The sequence below is a fragment of the Carassius gibelio genome, chromosome A5, assembly GCF_023724105.1.
Source record: "Carassius gibelio isolate Cgi1373 ecotype wild population from Czech Republic chromosome A5, carGib1.2-hapl.c, whole genome shotgun sequence".
In the NCBI taxonomy this organism is placed as follows: Eukaryota; Metazoa; Chordata; class Actinopteri; order Cypriniformes; family Cyprinidae; genus Carassius; species Carassius gibelio.
The window spans coordinates 14208539-14230527 of record NC_068375.1 but is presented as its reverse complement, the minus strand read 5'-3'; the positions used below and the strand labels follow the sequence as shown (position 1 = coordinate 14230527).

Here is a 21989-nt window from a genome sequence, read left to right as displayed (position 1 = left end):
AAAAATGCATGTTTTATGTAAGAGTTAGGGTTAGGTTATGGTGTTTTTAACAAGCTGTATATATAAAAACAACAACAACAACAAAACAAAAACAATAGAAGTCTGTGGAATGTCCCCATTTAGGTAGCTAAGCAAACGTGTATGTGGGCACTCACTTAGTAAAGGTTGGCTATGGTCCGTGACCTCTTCCTCCAGACCCGGATTGAAACTCTTACTGCTTTGCTCGCTGGCCGCGCTGGAAGGGCTTTCCGTGTGAAAGCTGGTTGGATTTGGACTGGTGATGCTGGACTGCAGAGGTGTTTGCACTTGGCCTCCACTCGATTCTGATTGCACAAAAATGCTCACAATTATAAACTAAAACAAAATAAAATACAACTCTAAATTTACATTCGAAATTTAAGCTGAAGATGGCAAACCTATATGGAAACTTATATGTCTTTCTTTTTAAAATCCACTTTGGGCACACTAGTAAAACAAAGCCTTTATAAAGGCAATCTTTTGTGCAAAATAGGCATTTATTAATATATAAATATAAATGCTTATTTTGTGCATCAAGCTGTAAAACAAACAAATCTAAGCTTTAGGGGGATTTCGGTTTTCTGTGAAACGTGGTGGATCTGACAGATGGACTTGTATTAGTTTGTATGAGTTTGTGTGAGTGGGTGGGGAGTGTCTGTGTATATTTGGCAGTGAATTTTCTAGATGTGTATTACCGGAATCTCTTCTTTGATCGGTCTCAGACATGAAGGTCTTCCTGTCACTGCTGCATTCACTGAGCTCGGCATCGCTGCCATCGCTTTCACTTAAGTTAACTTTAGAGACAGAGAGAAAGACAGAAAGACAAAAGGTGAGAAAGTGATTAAGACAAGAGATACATGAGAGAAGGAAAAGGCATAAGAGAAAAAAACAACTGAGGCCGATTCAGAATAAAAAGCATAGTGTTGTATATACACAGGGATACAAAGAAGTCTTTATGAATATTAAAACCAAGCAGTCGTGAGCAGCTGCTGTGTAGCTGAAATTCTCATGGTCACGAATCTGCATACAGAAATTGTAGTTCATGTGGACCTCTGTTGAAATGACTGGATTTTGCCTATGAACATTTGTTGAACAACAGTAAATGTGACCACCCCTTAAGAAACAGGATAAAATTGAGGGTATTATTTATTGCTAATCATCCCTTATGCCATAGCTCTAAAAAAAATCATGCGGAGCTGAAGCCTTGTGGTCCTCTCTCTTTTGCTTCTTATCACTGCTTCACTTTGCTCTCCAACAGGTGAAAAAGGCAAAAATAAAGTAAAATAAATAAATGAATATAAATTTGCATATTCAAACTTGTGGTTTAAAGATGCTTCACACCAGATTTGATGTCAATGAGTTGAACACCAATACCGATCAGTTACACTGAATGAGACAGAGCTTCGGCAGAAAGGAATATTTTCACTAATCACTAAATGCCAAAAAACGTCTTTTGCACTCAATGAAAGAAAAAGTGAGCAGTTCTTTCACGATTTCTGACCGAAACAGACCTGGAAGTAATTGTTTTCTTTTGATTTTCTTTTATATTCCATTTTCAGTACAACACAAGTATAGCAGAACATAACTATAATTATGAATTTAAAAATTATAATTATTTGCTTCATTAATTTCAACCCAGACCCAAAAATGCAGAAACCAAGCACAGCCCAAAACCCATTGTATGGCAAAACTCTTAAGACAGACTGAGAAAGACCTTCCACCTTCCAGCTCAATAAAATACAATCCTTCAACACCAGAAGAACATTTTCCATCTGAAAGACTACATCTACAGAATTCTGAACCAGTCTGTAAAACAGCTCAGGGCAGAGCAAGAAGGTAAATTGGAAAATAAAAAGTAGAACAGAAGCATGGTGACAAAGAGACAGCAACAAAATATATATATATATATATATATTCTCTTCTCCATTCCACTGTTTCTGCCTTCATTTTCTGAGCAGAGGCAGGAAAAGACACAGTGAGGAACTTCTGAGAGGCTTCAAGTGGACATGGACCTGTGGCTGTCTTTCCAAAGCCTTCATCATCCCAGCAGCACACGCTTGCCCCTGATCAGTGACTTTTGCCCAAGCTGAAAATTAATATTTTTATCAGAGAGAGAAAAGGCAAGCTTCGGATCAGCACCGTTCTGCCTTCCAATTTGCTGCACCCCATCTGCCATGGTTTCAATCAGAGGAAGGAGGATGGAGCTGCAGTATTGTGGTGTGTGTGTGAGTAAGTCAGAGAGAGAGAGAGAGACCCATCTCCAGTCACAGACTCTCTCTAGACCACGCGTCTCTCCAATCTGGCTTCAGAAAAACAGCTATAGAGCAGCAAATTCTGTCGTCACGCTGAATTACTGTTACACACTCAAAGACACATGGGTTGGTTTGCCTTGATCTATGAACCATAAGAAGACTTTTCATGCGTTTATAGCATCTTTATGAATGCATATTTATTTTTAAGTGTGAGGTTTCAAAGGCTAAATATATTTTACTTCAAGTGTTTGAGACAAATGCAGCAAAGCTTCAGCTGATACCCAGGTCAAAACTGAACGGAACACAATTTTAAATATTTTAAAATTATTTTGTTCTTTCTTTTTCTTTCCTTTTTTATGTACCTCTTCTGGGTCAAAACTGACCCAAATGCAATAAGAGGGTTTTAAATAAATAAGAAATAAAGATACTTTTTAAATAACTGGTTCTCAACTGGTTTTGATTCAGGACCCAGATTTTGCACTGGACATCAAGTGGTGAACACAGTAACAAAATAGAAACAAAATTGCATCAAATTTTATTATGCATCTACACTGTTAACCTAAATAACAGCAAGACTACCTCATTTAGTAGTTCTAGTAAGATTTCAGTATTGAGACAAATGCTATATTGCAAATTGGTCAAATTTAAAACTGAAGCAAGAAAAGCGGTCCCACTTAACTTAAACTGAAGAATCTAATTTTAATTGAAGAATAAATTTAAGGGTGCTGTGCTGTAACAAGAAAACATTGGTGGAGGGGGGAGAAGCTGATTCATCTGGTTTAACCTGGTCATATGGTTGCACAAATCTGGAAAACACTTTTTGATCTAGTAAGGCAAAATCTGCAGAACGTGCAACAGCACAATATTTTGTCTTTGAAACATGCAACATTCCTTTTAAATTTGAATAATCATGTATCCATATTGTGGCGACCATCTTCAAATTTCTCACACTATTTGAGACAATTGATTACCTTAAATTTGACCAAATCAAGTGTTTTTAAACCTGTCTGTCTGAAAACAAACTTGTGTTTACATAGTACCAGGATGACACAGTGTCACGCTGTCTAGTCTCTGTTTCCCTGGGTGTCCACTAGTGGGCTCACTTACCCTTAGGCACTTCACCGTAGGCACTAGAATTCCTCTAGTCTGGTCTTGTCTTTAAAGTAATTGCACTCCTGTTAATTGCACCAGGTGCAGGAACTCTATTGTCATTAGTCTCCCTATATATTCCAGTCTTTTACTGTTGTTTGGATGGAGTCCTTACCCTTCGTGTGTCCAGCTTTCTCGTCCCCCGAGATTCCTCCTGTCTGCTCGTCCTCCGAGTCATCTCGCATTCAGAGTTCCCTTTTCCTGTCCCTTTCATTTGTTTGGACTGTCTTTTTGGTTTTGACCTTGGCTGTATTCAACTACGATTTGGATTACCATATTAAAATACCTGCAATTGGATCTCTCGCTCTCCCTGTGTCTTTCTGGGTACACGATCGTCACACACAGCAATGTGCTTTTGTGGATGAAAATGACTAAATTTGTTGCAAGTTTAGTGTGATAAAATGTTTGCAAGATTCTCAAAGTTTTGTATGAGCTTCGATTGGTCGCAGAATAAAGTGCGATATTTACCAAACCTGAGGTCTAGCAAAGGTCTAGCTACACAAGGTCGAATAGCTTATTTCACAGCCTAATCAGCTAAAAAAAAAAAATTATATATATACAGTATTGTTCAAAATAATAGCAGTACAATGTGACTAACCAGAATAATCAAGGTTTTTCGTATATTTTTTTATTGCTACGTGGCAAACAAGTTACCAGTAGGTTCAGTAGATTCTCAGAAAACAAATGAGACCCAGCATTCATGATATTTACGCTCTTAAGGCTGTGCAATTGGGCAATTAGTTGAATTAGTTGAAAGGGGTGTGTTCAAAAAAATAGCAGTGTGGCATTCAATCACTGAGGTCATCAATTTTGTGAAGAAACAGGTGTGAATCAGGTGGCCCCTATTTAAGGATGAAGCCAACACTTGTTGAACATGCATTTGAAAGCTGAGGAAAATGGGTCGTTCAAGACATTGTTCAGAAGAACAGCGTACTTTGATTAAAAAGTTGATTAGAGAGGGGAAAACCTATAAAGAGGTGCAAAAAATGATAGGCTGTTCAGCTAAAATGATCTCCAATGCCTTAAAATGGAGAGCAAAACCAGAGAGACGTGGAAGAAAACGGAAGACAACCATCAAAATGGATAGAAGAATAACCAGAATGGCAAAGGCTCAGCCACTGATCACCTCCAGGATGATCAAAGACAGTCTGGAGTTACCTGTAAGTACTGTGACAGTTAGAAGACGTCTGTGTGAAGCTAATCTATTTTCAAGAATCCCCCGCAAAGTCCCTCTGTTAAAAAAAAGGCATGTGCAGAAGAGGTTACAATTTGCCAAAGAACACATCACCTGGCCTAAAGAGAAATGGAGGAACATTTTGTGGACTGATGAGAGTAAAATTGTTCTTTTTGGGTCCAAGGGCCACAGGCAGTTTGTGAGACGACCCCCAAACTCTGAATTCAAGCCACAGTACACAGTGAAGACAGTGAAGCATGGAGGTGCAAGCATCATGATATGGGCATGTTTCTCCTACTATGGTGTTGGGCCTATTTATCGCATACCAGGGATCATGGATCAGTTTGCATATGTTAAAATACTTGAAGAGGTCATGTTGCCCTATGCTGAAGAGGACATGCCCTTGAAATGGTTGTTTCAACAAGACAATGACCCAAAACACACTAGTAAACGGGCAAAGTCTTGGTTCCAAACCAACAAAATTAATGTTATGGAGTGGCCAGCCCAATCTCCAGACCTTAATCCTATTGAGAACTTGTGGGGTGATATCAAAAATGCTGTTTCTGAAGCAAAACCAAGAAATGTGAATGAATTGTGGAATGTTGTTAAAGAATCATGGAGTGGAATAACAGCTGAGAGGTGCCACAAGTTGGTTGACTCCATGCCACACAGATGTCAAGCAGTTTTAAAAAACTGTGGTCATACAACTAAATATTAGTTTAGTGATTCACAGGATTGCTAAATCCCAGAAAAAAAAAATGTTTGTACAAAATAGTTTTGAGTTTGTACAGTCAAAGGTAGACACTGCTATTTTTTTGAACACACCCCTTTCAACTAATTGCCCAATTGCACAGCCTTAAGAGCGTGCATATCATGAATGCTGGGTCTTGTTTGTTTTCTGACAATCTACTGAACCTACTGGTAACTTGTTTGCCACGTAGCAATAAAAAATATACTAAAAACCTTGATTATTGTGGTTAGTCACATTGTACTGCTATTATTTTGAACAATACTGTATATATATATATATATATATATATATAATTTTTCCAGGGTTTCCTGGTAATCATTCAGATGATAGCAAAGAAAAAGCTAAACAAACAAACAATTAAAATCTGTGGAAATGCTGAAAATAAGTCCTGACTTCTTTGATATTTTATTTAAACAAACAAAAATCAAATAATACAGCACAGTATTAATATCCCTACTGTAAGACACCTACAGATGAATGAAATTTCCCTCAGCCTGTTGCCTCCTGGTATTCAGAAACGTTCAGTCACATTACTAGCAATGACAGCAGAGGCCAGACAACAGAACTAAGAAAAACTAACCTCTGCTAGGGGCCACAGTACTTCAGATGACAGTACTTCAGCCAACTGAAATGTCACTAGACATGCAGTTAAAGGTCTCAGCAAATGTGAAGTGATTGTTTACTTTCAGTCAAAAAGAGACAGGAATCCACAGGGCCTCAGTTATGAAGCAGACGCGGAGACGGGGAACTTAATGTGTAATTAATCGGTGTGTATATCCTTACCTCAGCCTGTTTTATCATTAAAGAATGGTTTATTGACACCATTTGCTTAGGGATACTTTACAGGGTGACATTAATCTTAGTTTTATTGTTTTCTTGACAACAAATTGACTTCCTGTATTTTAGTTGCAGCTTACATTGGATCATATGCACTGTGGAAGCACTGTGCACATTGAAAAACTTGCAGAGATTTACAACAGCCAGTGACCTTTGGTGGAGACAACAGAAATGATTGCACATGACTTTGTCAAAGGAAATAACTGTTTTTGAGCCAACCTGAAGTTCCTCCCTCCACAGCAGCGCACGATCGCGTCGCTATTAGCAGCGCATGCGCAGTTCGTGAATAGCTCTGTGAACTGTTTCATCCTGTCAAAGAGTTACTCAAGATGTGACTGAGCATGTGATTTGTTGAATGTAGTGAACAAATACAATCTTGAATGAACTGATACATAGCTCGTTCTTGAATGAAATGAATGAGAGCAGTCGGCCAAGCATGTAAATCTCGATAAGTAATCAGCAGATACAAAGCGCAGTTATAGGTACTGTGCACATACGCTTGTTTTCATATTTAGAATACGGTTACATAATGTTACAGTGTTGATACATGAAGCAGGAAACAAATCATCTTCTGCATTGATTCAGGGGAATCACTTAATTCTCTGATTTGGTATGATTAAAATAATGTTCTTAAGAAGAGAACAGTGTGCTTCTATATTGGGCAATTTAAGTATTTATAGCCTTCAACTCTTATTAGCCACAAGACACTGGACTAAACATCTGTTTAGAAGGAATACGATTTTTAATAAAATGTACATAATACATTTTGACTTCCCCAAAATCTTTAACCAATAATAACCAGCATGCAATGGTGTTCAGATCTATTTTTTAATACACTAAACAAGTGTTTTTGCCCCCATTTTTCATGAGCTGAACTATGTACACCAAAGGCCTATTTCTCTCAAATATTGTCTAAATCTGTTAGTGAGCACTTCTTCTTTGCCGAGATAATCCATCCACCTCAGAGTTGTGGCATATCAAGATGCTGATTAGACAGCATGATCATTGCACAGGTGTGCCGTAGACTGGCCACTATGAAAGGCCACTCTAAAATGTGCAGTTTTACTGTATTGGGGGGTCCAGGGGGTTCCGAAACCCAGTCAGTATCTGGTGTGACCACCATTTGCCTCACGCGGTGCAATGCATCCCCTTTGCATAGAGTTGATCAGGTTGTTGATTGTGGCATCTTCAATGGCTGTGCGAAGTTCCTGGATATTGGCAGTCAGGTTGAGACCCTGATGAGGACGATGAGCATGCAGATGAGCTACCCTGTGACCGTTTCTGACAGTTTTTGCAGAAATTCCTTGGCTATGCAAACCGATTGTTGCAGCAGCTGTCTGGGTGGCTGGTCTTAGACGATCTTGGAGGTGAAGATGCTTGATGTGGAGGTCCTGGGCTGGTGTGGTTACACGTGGTCTGCGGTTCTGAAGCCGGTTGGATGTACTGCCAAATTCTCTGAAACGTCTTTGGAGATGGCTTATGGTAGAGAAATGAACATTGAATTTAAGAGCTCCGGTGGACATTCCAGCAGTCACCATGCCAATTGCACCCTCCCTTAAAACTTGTGACATCTGTGGCATTGTGCTATGTGATAAATCTGCACATTTTATTGTGGCCAGTCTAAGGCACACCTGTGCAATAATCATGCTGTCTAATCAGCATCTTGATATCCCACACTTGTCTGGTGGATGGATTATCTTGGCAAAGGAGAAGTACTCACTAACACAGATTTAGACAGATTTGTGAAAAATATTTGAGAGAAACAGGCTTTCTGTGTACATACAAAAAGTCTTAGCTCTTTGAGTTCACCTCATGAAAAAAAAAAAAATTTACATGTTGCATTTGTAATTTTGTTCAGTCTATTATCTGAATAATCTTTATCTAGGCTTCTTTAAAAAAATAAAATAAAAAAAAATCTACTCCACGTCCATCTTAAGTCATCTTTTCTTTGTCATTGCAGCTTTTCTTTTTACCTTTTGGGTTTTTAATTGCAGTAATTTCAACATTTCCTTATAGATCGATAGCATCTGAAATCTCAGAAAATAAATAAACTGAATAAATTAGCCAAACAAACAAACAAACAAAAAAAACGCACATGCACTGGTTTCCATGATTGCATTTTTGCTTCGAAAACTCAGGGTAAGAAAATCTAGTGATTTTTCCAACCAGATTTTCTCCAGGAAAAAAAAGTTATGTTGTCTTGCCCTAAATATATAAAATATTTTTTTTTGGTAAATTTCATTTATGGCCTGATAATTCTCAGAAAAACTATTCCATCAAACATTTAATGACAAAGCAAAGCATTAGAAGTGGGGAACATGGACATCCCTGTCTACATGGTATTTCTAAGGGTGCACTCAAACTAGGCACGGCTGCCTTGAACCAAGTCAGAGTGCGATTATTATGTAGAAAATTATTACAGAGACAGCTGAGGCTAATGAAATCATTTGCAGCTTTACTCACAAACTACATTTCCTGTTCATCAATAAGGTAAGAACCAGAACCACTATAAACCTAAATATACTTGACTGAATTAAATTTATTGAAAACCTTTTCCAACCGGGCCAGGGCCAGCTAAACGAAGCGCTCGCACTAGTCAAACGAACAGCCCTTTGGGGGTCAAACACACTCGGGCGTGGTTCAAAAGGCTTAGTGTGAGTACATCCTAAAACAAATGATTGTGAAATTCAACAAAATCAAATCAACAAAAATTACGAGAAACTCTCAACACTGAAAAGTCCTTCAAAATGCAAGACAGGCTGCAAAGTTAGTTTTCTTATACAAAATGTGAATCACCACTATCTCAGACTGCCCTGTGGTCAGTAATTTCTAAATAAGAGCTCATTTCCCATCCGACTGGCACATTATCATCCCAAATATGTTATGGCTGCCAGATGCCGGATTTTCATGAAATTCCAATGAGCTGTATTTTACAAATTTACATACATTTAGCCCGATTAACCCTCCAGAATTAATTCCTGAGTATACAGAAATTATTCTGGCAGGCAGAGAGAGAGAGAGAGAGGGGAAGATCAATGTTGATGAAGAAAAACAGCTGAAGATGTAGAGGTGTTATCTACATTTTCTGCAGTATTTTCTGTAGCACTGAGCGTGTCTGATGCTAAAAGCTTATGGCAGATAAGACGCTATCTGTAAGGTGCTTCTATTTCCAGAATAATTATTGGAGGATTATTTTTTTATAAAATGGGTGACTTTGAGTCTTGTAAAACAACTGTACCAAGCAGAACTTAAAATGAAAAAGTTTAATTTATGAAATCACTGTTAAAATCTGAAAGTAGCTGAGTGAATGCTTAGATAATCTTTATTCTCCTTTCTGTCCCCCCGAGCATCTGGGACGGGAAGTGCTTTACCTGCATGTCCAATCACATCAGGTTGAGTGAAACTTTACCTAATCTAACCATCAGTTGAACAAAGATATTCGGTCTAATGTGTATCTATATGGTTTTGTTACATTTGTTCAGATGTGATGACTTTGACCTGTCAGCCTAAAAGGATGTTCCAGATTCAATACAAGTTTTGACGGCATCTATAATGAGGATTTAAATGCAGAAATGTGAAGTTTGCATTTTGTTAAAGCACTTTCTTTTGTATTTACAAATGAGTGAGAATAATTTTGTTGTAATCTAATCTACATGAAGCCAAGAGATGATGTAAATAGAGCTGAACATTTTTTTTTTAAACCAGAAACATTTCCTTCAATAAATTCTTCTGTCTCTGCATTTTTTGTAATACTCATTGAAAATAAATTTGACAACTGGCTTCAAAATGCCAGAGCATACATGCTATTTAATCATATTTCAACAATACTAGATTTAACATTATTCTATTACCATTATTGCACATTTACTCTGTGCAGGTTGAGTCAATACTATTACAACAAGACAGATGACATATAAAATGTCCTGAAATAGCTGCATAAATTTAGGTTTTGTCTTTCATTATTCCAAAAATAATGTTTTATTATAGTTAATATCAATAGTTAACTGCATGTATGCACTGGTAATTTAACCCTTCTCTTCTGAAGATCCAGTGGAGCTACACAGAGTCACATTGACCCTGCATGACAAATCACAGCCTAATAGCCTAATAGTGTTCCTGTAGCTCAACTGGTAGAGCACGGGGTAGCAAGCAAGCAAGCAAGCAAGCGCAAGGTTGAGGGTTCGATTCCCCGGGAACACATGATATGTAAAAATTGATAGCCTGAATGCACTGTAAGTCGCTTTGGAATAAAGGGTCTGCTAAATGCATAAATTTAATTTAATTGTAATTTTTTAATTTAGTCACAATCTGCTGTTTGTGACTGAAAGTGCATAGACAGGTGACAGTAAAGCATTTACACTGCATCTGTGGAAGATGTTTCAGGTTCAAAAGCGGTGTTAAAAACGGTGTTACAGGAAGAGTTTTTTTTTTTTTTTTTTTTAAAGGCTTTGTCATCAATTACGCACCCTGCATATTGTTCAAAAGCTGTATGAATTATTGCCATTGAACATGAAAAGGAGCAACTGTGCTTAACAGTGCTTATCACACTTTCCCATGCATTTCCCACTACATTCAACAGGGACCAAAGCATTCAAGTTTCAAAAAAGGATGGAAAAGCACCATAAAATAGTCCATGTAATTTTCTGATCCATATGATTCTTTTGTGTAATAAAATTTAGATATATATTTTTGTTTTAAACAAAATATTCCCCTCCAATGAGATGTTGCTTACTGGCTTAAGTTGAACTCAGGAATATATACATTTCAGAAATGTAAAAATAAATGTTTAATCTGCAAAGAAGCATATATCACTAACACAATAATTCAAATATGCCAACTATACCTATAAAAAGTTAAATGATTCTTGATGCTTTGAACCTAAAATGCTAAAACAACCTCTGAATAACCTTAATTTGTGCGTTATCAAAGGGTTTGTAAGATGAAGTCCTTTAAATCAACATGTGTGCTCTTATCATGCTTCATTCAGTATCAGCCTCTGATATGAACATGCATAATAGCAGCAGCTGGTGTGGAGGTATTACTCTATGTTAATACCACCAAAAGCCTTTCAGACCTTATTTATTCAGTCATCCTTTAAATGGATACAGTCAGAAAAGGTGTCCACCCCTACGACACTAATGCATCTCATACACCTCTCACTCTCAAGCAAGCGTGGACAGCACTAAGCCACATTTGGTGCTCTAAGACTGGTTTAACAAAAAAGGAAAATAAAACTCATGTCAACTACATATGAATTGCAGTACAGGAACATATGAACAGATGCACACCTGTCAATGTAAACCGCTCCGAAGATGCATCTTCGTAAAATTATAAAGCACCACCATGTGTGGAATTGATGAATGTTCCTGAACATCTTATTTGCATGTTGGAGATAATCAAATGCATGAGAAAACTGTGTGACTGTAAATTCTGATGGGCCACATGTTTCATTGTAATAAAATAATGATATATTGGTCTTCTGAGCATCTTTACTGCGAGACGCAACAGCACTAGAGGGAGGTAGGTTCACATGCTGTAGGACTCTTTCTACTGCCTAATTCTTCTGATAAGTAAGCTTATCACACCCTGCAGATGCGTCCATTTAATTCATGCCATGGTGTGTTTATTTTTTACACATATTTCACTTTTCCTCCTCCCTTAAATGCATTCCTGCAGGGTTAAGCAGAACTGTGCCTGGATGCTAGGAGCATTTCAGCCTGAAATGGATGTAGGAGTGAATGTTTATTTGGAGAAGGGTTAAATGAGGTCCCCTTAAGATGGCTGAGCTCATTAATAGTATCACCGGTAGAGAATGGGATGTCCCATCTCAGGTGCTGAAATGACTAAAGGGCATTTTAATAAGCAACCTGACCTTTAGATCTATAGCCTCACCAGTTTATTTAGAGAACTGCTACAATGGCCTAATCACAGACACAGCTCAAAATCCCAATAAAGTGTGGGTATACAGCAAAGTACATCTAATATTTTACCATTTTAAACCTAACAAACATTCGTGTATGTGTGATTCATGCTATCTTTCTTATCTAATGCAAAGTTGTTTATACATTTTTGTGTGTCCAAATATTCCAGGATTTTTATTTTTATTTTTAAATATATATTTGATGCAGGTTTGTTAAACAGCAGTTTACTGAATAAACTTTGATTATGCTGTAGTAAATGGAATTTCCTACAGCACTACTTAAGGAATTTAAAGTTCTTCCACTTTTGAATGCCAAATATTAAAGCAAAATGTATCTTTTAGTGCTATTAATGTGCTTCCATTTTAATGTTGCACTTTCATTCGATTGGTCTAAACTGTATGTGGAGATTATTTAAAACAAACAGTTTATAACACTATGTTTACTCACACTAACATATTGTAAGCATACATTGTCTACATCTTGTGGTCACAGTATACAACTGAAACTTTACAAACTGGCTACATTTACTTCTACTGAAAGTGCTTCACTGTAACCCAGATTTGTGTTTTTATTAAGAAAAAGATAAACACATGGAAATAAATTTTTGTGATAATGTTGGGAGATAAATGCTGTCAAATGTGCTTAACTTGTATTGGACTAAAAATAATCTTGTAAGGGCACTATAGTGTAAAAAAAAAAAAAAAAAAAAAAAATTATATATATAAAAATTATATTCATATACAGTATTGTTCAAAATAATAGCAGTACAATGTGACTAACCAGAATAATCAAGGTTTTTAGTATATTTTTTATTGCTACGTGGCAAACAAGTTACCAGTAGGTTCAGTAGATTGTCAGAAAACAAACAAGACCCAGCCTTCATGATATGCACGCTCTTAAGGCTGTGCAATTGGGCAATTAGTTGAAAGGGGTGTGTTCAAAAAAATAGCAGTGTCTACCTTTGACTGTACAAACTCAAAACTATTTTGTACAAACATTTTTTTTTCTGGGATTTAGCAATCCTGTGAATCACTAAACTAATATTTAGTTGTATGACCACAGTTTTTTTAAAACTGCTTGACATCTGGGTGGCATGGAGTCAACCAACTTGTGGCACCTCTCAGCTGTTATTCCACTCCATGATTCATTAACAACATTCCACAATTCATTCACATTTCTTGGTTTTGCTTCAGAAACAGCATTTTTGATATCACCCCACAAGTTCTCAATTGGATTAAGGTCTGGAGATTGGGCTGGCCACTCCATAACATTAATTTTGTTGGTTTGGAACCAAGACTTTGCCCGTTTACTAGTGTGTTTTGGGTCATTGTCTTGTTGAAACAACCATTTCAAGGGCATGTCCTCTTCAGCATAGCGCAACATGACCTCTTCAAGTATTTTAACATATGCAAACTGATCCATGATCCCTGGTATGCGATAAATAGGCCCAACACCATAGTAGGAGAAACATGCCCATATCATGATGCTTGCACCTCCATGCTTCACTGTCTTCACTGTGTACTGTGGCTTGAATTCAGAGTTTGGGGGTCGTCTCACAAACTGCCTGTGGCCCTTGGACCCAAAAAGAACAATTTTACTCTCATCAGTCCACAAAATGTTCCTCCATTTCTCTTTAGGCCAGTTGATGTGTTCTTTGGCAAATTGTAACCTCTTCTGCACATGCCTTTTTTTTTAACAGAGGGACTTTGCGGGGGATTCTTGAAAATAGATTAGCTTCACACAGACGTCTTCTAACTGTCACAGTACTTACAGGTAACTCCAGACTGTCTTTGATCATCCTGGAGGTGATCATTGGCTGAGCCTTTGCCATTCTGGTTATTCTTCTATCCATTTTGATGGTTGTCTTCCGTTTTCTTCCACGTCTCTCTGGTTTTGCTCTCCATTTTAAGGCATTGGAGATCATTTTAGCTGAACAGCCTATCATTTTTTGCACCTCTTTATAGGTTTTCCCCTCTCTAATCAACTTTTTAATCAAAGTACGCTGTTCTTCTGAACAATGTCTTGAACGACCCATTTTCCTCAGCTTTCAAATGCATGTTCAACAAGTGTTGGCTTCATCCTTAAATAGGGGCCACCTGATTCACACCTGTTTCTTCACAAAATTGATGACCTCAGTGATTGAATGCCACACTGCTATTTTTTTGAACACACCCCTTTCAACTAATTCAACTAATTGCCCAATTGCACAGCCTTAAGAGCGTGCATATCATGAATGCTGGGTCTCATTTGTTTTCTGAGAATCTACTGAACCTACTGGTAACTTGTTTGCCACGTAGCAATAAAAAAATATACGAAAAACCTTGATTATTCTGGTTAGTCACATTGTACTGCTATTATTTTGAACAATACTGTATATATATATATATATATATATATATATATATATATATATAAATTCATCTGTGTTGTTAATCCTTTTGATCTTTTATTTAAAAAATTCACAAAAATGTATAATTTCATTGGATAATAAGAATTTTAAATGGGGGCAAATATCATTATGAAATAAATGTTTTTCTCTAATACTCGTTGGACACAATTATTGGAACCCTTTTATTCAATACTTTTTGAAACCTCCATTTGCCAGTTTAAAAGCTCTAAATTTTCTCCTATAATGCCTGATGAGGTTAGAGAAAACCTCACAAGAGATCAGAGACCATTCCTTCATCCAGAATCAGTCCAGAACCTTTAGATTCCCAGCTCCATGTCGGTGCTTCTCCTCTTCAGTTCACTCCTCTCATTTTTCATAGGGTTCAGGTCAGAGGACTGGAAGGGCTATAGCAGAAGCTTGGTTTTGAGCTCAGTGACCCATTTCGGTGTTATTTCTGAGATTTGTGTTTGGATTATTGTACGGTCGGAAGATCCAAACATGGCCCATTATAAGACTTCTAACAGAGTCAGTCACTTACTGATTTTTTATTTGTTGGTATTTGATAGAATCCATGATGCCATGTGTCTAAACAAGATGTACAGGACCTCCAGCAGAAATACAGGCCCACAACATCAAAAATACAGCTGTATATTTCATTGTACACATGGGGTACTTTTTTTCTCTGTGTTCACCAAACCCATCTTGAGTGTTTGCTGCTAAAAAGCTCATTTTTTAGTTTCATCTGATCATAAAAGCCAGTCCCATTTAAAATTCCAATCATGGCTGATAACTGAATATGCTTTAGTTTGTTTTTGAATGGGCTAGGATAATTTTTCTTGTAACCCTCCCAAACAACATGTCGTGATGTGGGTTCTGTTTGACAATTTTTTTCTGGTTTTCTGAACCAGAGACTCAACTATTTTCTGCAATTCTCCAGCTGTGACCCTTGGAGAGTCTTTAGCTACATAAACTCCCTTCTCACCGCACATTAGGACGATATAGGCACACGTCCTCTTCCAGGCAGTTTTGTATCATTTCCTGTTGGTGGGAAATTCTTAATTATTGCCCTGATGGTGGAAATGGGAATTTTCACTGCTCTAGTTCTTTTCTTAAAGCCACTTCACCGATTTGTTAAGCCCCAATATCTTTTGCTGCACATCATAAATATTTTCTCTGGTTTTTCTCATTGTGATGGGCTTTATTTTCCCTCCTCTTTATATTTATGTGAAAAAGGAAGCCAGAGCTGGATGATTTCATGTTTATAATCATGCTAGAGTGCTCAAAATAGGGGTGCCAATAATTGTGTCCAATGAGTATTTGAGAAAAACATTTATTTCATAATGATATTTCCCCTCCGTTTTAAATTCTTATTATCCAATGAAAGGATACATTTTTGTGAATTTTTTAAATCAAAAGGATTAACAATGCAGATGAATTTTCAAGGCCTTTTTTCATCATATTTGCCAAGGGTGCCAATATTTGTGGGCATGACTGTATATATATATATATATATATATATATATATATATATGCCTTTAATTTTAAAGAAATTCAAGACCAGACAGAAAAGTAATGGGAGAGAGAAGGAAAATGAATACGACACAGGATAAGACTGGATTTAATCCTGTTTTGGCCCATACATGAAAATTTCTGCAGTTTTTAAGATTCTATGCATTCCATATAGAACTGGCCTGACACAATAATCAATACAGTATATCGACTTATCACACACTATATATATATATACACGTGACCTCAATCATTTTTGGTGATGCAATATATTGCCCATTATATTTACATAAAAATGGAAGTCACCATGTTTTTTGTATTCCACTTGCACCTGTGTTTTTTGCAGCATCTCGTACATAATGTGATGTAGTCATGAGGTGTTTGTTCAAATTTAAAAAATGCTTCTACAAACTAAGTTTCATCTGCAAATATGGCCTTGCATACGGACATCTGACTGATACAGTGCACCCTTGAATTACAAAGAAGGTCAAGGAAAAATCTGTAGATGTAAAAATCTCCATACAAGTTATTTGTGAATTTGTCTTTTTTTTTTTACTTGTTACTTTGCACCTTTTGTTAGAAACTTTTTATTTACTAGTTTATTCTAGTTTTTTAAGGTATCTAATATTTTGGCGTAATTTCCATGAGCTAAATATTCTTAAGAATTAAAAGTTTGTTGTCATTTGTAAGTGTGTAGGCCATTATTATGCTGTTTATATTATGATTATATATTCAGTGGCATAAAATGGTCTTAATATTATTTATCATATTTATTTCTGGGGAAATATATTGCACAACAAAGAGTTGTTATCATGACAGGCCTATAGAATGGAATAGAATAGAATAGAATAGAATAGAATAGAAGCATCTAACCTTTGCTTTGAGCCCATGTGTAGCTGATTGGCGCACTCCTGGTCACTGGCAGCTGCTCTCCTCTTTCTATTACTTGCATCCTGTTATCTAGAATTGAATCCTTAATGGGACGAATATGCTTCGGCAAGGCTTTGTAGAACCAGGCTCCAGAACGTTTCCATACCTTTGAAGAGCAGAGAAAAGGAAAACAAACTAAGCACAGCTCCGTATGAAGTGATTTAAAGCAGGTACTTAAAGACATAACATAACGTAACGTAACACTAGTATAATTTCCACATTTTAACACCAGTGATCTTATCATTAAAGGGGGGTTGAAATGCTATTTCATGCATACTGAGTTGTTTACACTGTTAAAGAGTTGGATTCCCATGCTAAACATGGACAAAGTTTCAAAAATTAAGTTGTATGTTTGAAGGAGTATTTCTGTTCCAAAAATACTTCCAAAAGTTTTTTTCGAGTATGGCTCTGTGTGACGTTAGATGGAGCGGAATTTCCTTATATGGGTCCTGAGGGCACGTCTGCCGGAAGAGCGCGCGCTCCCGTACAGCAGAGCACTCAGAGCACAGACATTCACTGATCAGAGCGAGAGCGTCGTGAAATGTCACAAAAGGAGTGTGTTTTTGGTTGCCAGGGCAAGACAACCCTGCACAGATTACCAAAAAAAAAAACTGCATTAAGGGACCAGTGGATGGAGTTTATTTTTATAGAGCATCAACGGAGTTGTGCAAGTGTTTGTGTTTGTTCCCTGCATTTCGAAAATGCTTGTTTTACAAACAAGGCCCAGTTTGACTACGGATTTGCGTATCGTTTATTTCTTAACCTGATAACTGTCACTCACGTTTTTGAAGATAGACTTGAATGTGCATGATACAAACCTAAATTTTTATAATGACTGAAAACATTTTGTAACATGATTTTGATGTGCCATTTACATGGTAATGCAATGTCTGATTTTAAAATGGGTTTTAAAAGATTAATTTTGAGATTTGATGTTTTCAAGTGATATATAGCTTCTGATGATTTCTAAAATGTGATTGAGAAAGAGGCAACGAGGAAGTCTTTTTTTAAACAAAGGTCAAAGCTCCTTTTGTAATGTAGATTTCTGAGGGTACACTCTTGTCATAAATTGATCTATTACTTTTCCTACATAATTTTTTACAAAAAATATTGGTAGAATATATATTTGGGAGTCTTAGCCCTTTCCAAAGGTATGTAGTTTGTCAAGATTAGATTAAATTTGATTGTAATATAGTATAGTCAACGTAGGTGTCCCGTATACGGGACGGGGTGACATTTAACAGGTTAAGGATGATGCAATCCCAACGAAAAAGGGTTACGATTGTGTGTTGGAACCACAGGCGGTGAGTAAAACTGCTTAAAATATCTCTGCCTCCTTGTTAGTGCGTCCGCCTCCCATTTGGAGACCCGGGTTCAAGCCCCGCTCGGAGCGAGTCATTGCTGCTGCTGCTCTCATTCATTTTCTGCCTCGGGATCTGATTCTGGATCATAAATAAACGGCTGAATCTGACTGTTAGCCATGGTTTGTTTTGGATGATGGTTTTTTCCTCAAGGTAATGTCACAGCTTCCACATGCTCTCAACGCAAAAGCCTACTGGCGCTCGTGATTCTTTAGCTCCGCCCACATGTCACGCCTCCAGCCGTTCGTGTTTTTCTGGGAAAAATCGGTACAGACTATCTTTCTCTTATGAATATAATAAAACTAAAGACTTTTTGGAGTTATGAAGGATGCAGTACTACTCTATAGGTACTCAAGATTAACAGGATATTGAGTGAAAACGAGCATTTCACCCCCCCCTTTAACAAAATATTACAAATTGATAGAACAAGAAAATATAATGGCAACTGAAATAAATATGAAATATTAAATGTATAACTTAACTGGAAATGCTGCCTGGGCAACTAACTACAATAAGTACTTTCTTAAGTAACGAGTTACTGTAATTAAATCGCTTATCCACTGAAAAAGTAAAGTAAGGGATTACTGTTCATTTTTATGTAATTGAATGACAGTTACTTATAAAGTACTTGTGTTACATACAATAAATAATTTCAACAGTTCTAAAATAAACATTGTTTATTATCTAGATTTACCTTCTAAAGATAAAATTGAATGCAACGTCTTTAACCTTTTCACTTTCAGTTTTTCCTGTTTCACAGAGAAACCTTAGATACTAAGATACAGATAAGACTATAATCAATCAAATCTTAAAGGGTCCTACTTTTATTTGTGTACACTAACGATAAGAACATTGCTGTGTTGTGCTTTTTGAAAAATAAGCCCCCCCCCCCCCAAAAAAAAAAAAAACAGGGTGCACTTTCTGATATCTAGGTCTTCTTGACCAGCTTTCTACACATCACAAACAATATGTCCAAAGAAAGCTTGTATCTACTTATAAAATATAAAATAAATAAATAAAAAAAAAAAGGGTCAAGATAAGTCTAATTTTCATAATTTTTAAAGAAGTCCTGCTATGAGGAATTCACTTCAGAACAACAGTCCGATCTGACATGGCTTTATTCAGCAGAGAAGATCCTTTATGTAATTTATTCTTACCTTCATTAGTTAACATGTTATTTTTACATAAACCTGTACAGATTTTACTGAACATGTTGCCAAACTGAAATTGTTTAACATTTCTTGTTATTCAGATATGTTGTTATTCAGAGAATTTCTATTTTTTAACAAAAGGTTACATTTTTTACATTTTTTAAGTATTACTTTGTTGAAAGAAAGAATAAAGTTTAATTTCTATTAAGGTTTATAGGGATTTTAAGATGTAGCCTAATTAGTGATTTGAATAATTAAGTTAGTTATTGAGTAACTGAGTTACTTTTCAGACAGAGTAATTAGTAAAGTCATTTAAATACAATATTGATGATGTAATTAATAATAGTAATTCATTATTTTTTGAAAGTAACTTACTCAACACTGGTTAACAACTACTGAAACATTGGCCAATCACAACAACAACAATCACAGCAATGGCAGACAAGGCCGTGCAGAATGGGTGACAGGAGTACGTGGGAAACACGTTTGGAACCTTTCACTATCTTGTCAGTTCCATTTGGTGCTTTAATGGAGGTCTATTCAATCTAGTCGAAAACTAGTTTTGCTCATTCGTATTCATTGCAAACCACAGAACACAACAGACAGCCAACTGCAACATCCAGCCATTCACTAAATCAGCGCCATGACTTTCAAGGCAGTGACACTTAATCAATTGACACACCAAAAATGTAAGCAATCCTTTCAAAACACATTATCCCTGGGAAACAAACACCGAAAAGCTCTGGAGGTGTTCTGAGCAAACTACACTCTGGCGCCAGTCACTCTCATGGTGACATAACAGCGAGAGACTGCAGGCCCTGCTGTAGCCAGGAAAACAATTAAGAAGTGATGGACAGCAGGCTCTGAAATGTCAGGGCTGACAGCAGCTTCTGGATCTCCCAGCTGTACCTGATCAGTTACCATTTCCAACCACTGACCAGACCAAAAAAAATGCAGTTTTAGCTTACAAGGTCAATCACATAATATTAGATGGCCTTCCTTGTTTTGCATTGGATTTCACCTCTTATTTTCTGTGCCTGTTTGATGCACACATCAAAATATCTGAGGATACATTAGATGAAGAAGCTTTTGTATTTAGTGCAGAAGCCAAAAGCATGCAAGAAGCAACAATTTTGTATTCCCCAGGGCATAGATTTCCTCCACCTAGCAAGGGGATTTTTTTTTTTTAAACAACTAGTGCAATCAGTTCATTCACAGTGAAAAAATTACTTGTACAATCATGAATAAAGGGTGTGAACAGTCATTTTCCCAGAGCTGAGTTTTATCAGTGGGAGATAACGTGTAATTTAGGAAAATGATCCACTTTTGAAAGTGAATGTTATGAAAACCAGTCTGGAAAGTCTGTTTTTGCCTCCTTGTGAGTGTATAGCCCCTCAGTTTTTATAGTAGCCTACATGTTGCTATCAGTGTGTAGTCTAATTCAGAGTGGAAAAAATACATATGTGACCCTAGACCACAAACCCAATTTTAAGTCGCTGGGGTATATTTGTGGCAATAACCAAAAATACATTATATGGGGCAAAATTATCACTTTTTTATGCGAAAAATCATTAGAATATTAAGTAAAAATTGTGTTCCATGAAGATATTTAGTAAATTTCCTCCAATAAATATATTAAAACTTAATTTTTTATTAGTAATATGCATTGCTAAGAACTTCATCTGGACAACTTTAAAGGTAATTTTCTTAAAGGGGGGGTGAAATGCTCGTTTTCACTCAATATTCTGTTAATCTTGAGTACCTATAGAGTAGTACTGCATCCTTCATAACTCCAAAAAGTCTTTAGTTTTATTATATTCATGAGAGAAAGATAGTCTGTACCGATTTTTACCGGAAAAACACGACCGACTGGAGGCGTGACGTGTGGGCGGGGCTAAAGAATCACGAGCACCAGTAGGCTTTTGCATTGAAAGCGTTTGGACCTCAACGCTCTTACCTTGAGGAAAAAACCATCATCCCAAACAAACCATGGCTAAGATTCAGATTCAGCCGTTTATGATCCAGAATCAGATCCCGAGGCTGAAACTGAACGAGAGAAGCAGCAGCAACGACTCGCTCGGAGCGGGGCTCGAACCCGGGTCTCCGATGGGAGGCGGACGCACTAACAAGGAGGCAGAGATATTTTAAGCAGTTTTACTCACCGCCTGTGGTTCCAACACACAATCGTGACCCTTTTTCGTTGGGATTGCATCATCCTTAAGAAATAAACGATACGCAAATCCATCGTCAAACTGGGCCTTGTTTGTAAAACAAGCATTTTCGAAATGCAGGGAACAAACACTTGCACAACTCCGTTGATGCTCTGTAAAAACTCCATCCACTGGTCCCTTAATGCTGTTTTTTCTTTGGTAATCTGTGCAGGGTTGTCTTGCCCTGGCAACCAAAAACACACTCCTTTTGTGATTAATTTAGCGATGCTCTCGCTCTGATCAGTGATTGTCTGTGCTCAGCCTCTCAGTGCTCTGCTATACGGGAGCACGCGCTCTTCTGGCAGACGTGCCCTCAGGACCCATATAAGGAAATTCC

The 21989-nt window shown here is 37.0% G+C and overlaps 1 protein-coding gene across 4 annotated transcripts in view; it reads right to left on the bottom strand.

Annotated features, from left to right (window-relative positions):
• Positions 1-21989, bottom strand: part of LOC127995703 (double C2-like domain-containing protein beta) — a 211153-nt gene that overhangs the window by 146646 nt on the left and 42518 nt on the right. For all 4 annotated transcript variants that reach the window (XM_052591892.1, XM_052591893.1, XM_052591894.1 and 1 more), the window contains exons 6-8: positions 16874-17036; positions 714-812; positions 156-323 (exon numbers count right to left, since the gene is read on the bottom strand). In XM_052591892.1, the coding sequence (XP_052447852.1) occupies positions 156-323; positions 714-812; positions 16874-17036 (430 nt within the window). The remainder of the gene's footprint in view (positions 1-155; positions 324-713; positions 813-16873; positions 17037-21989) is intronic.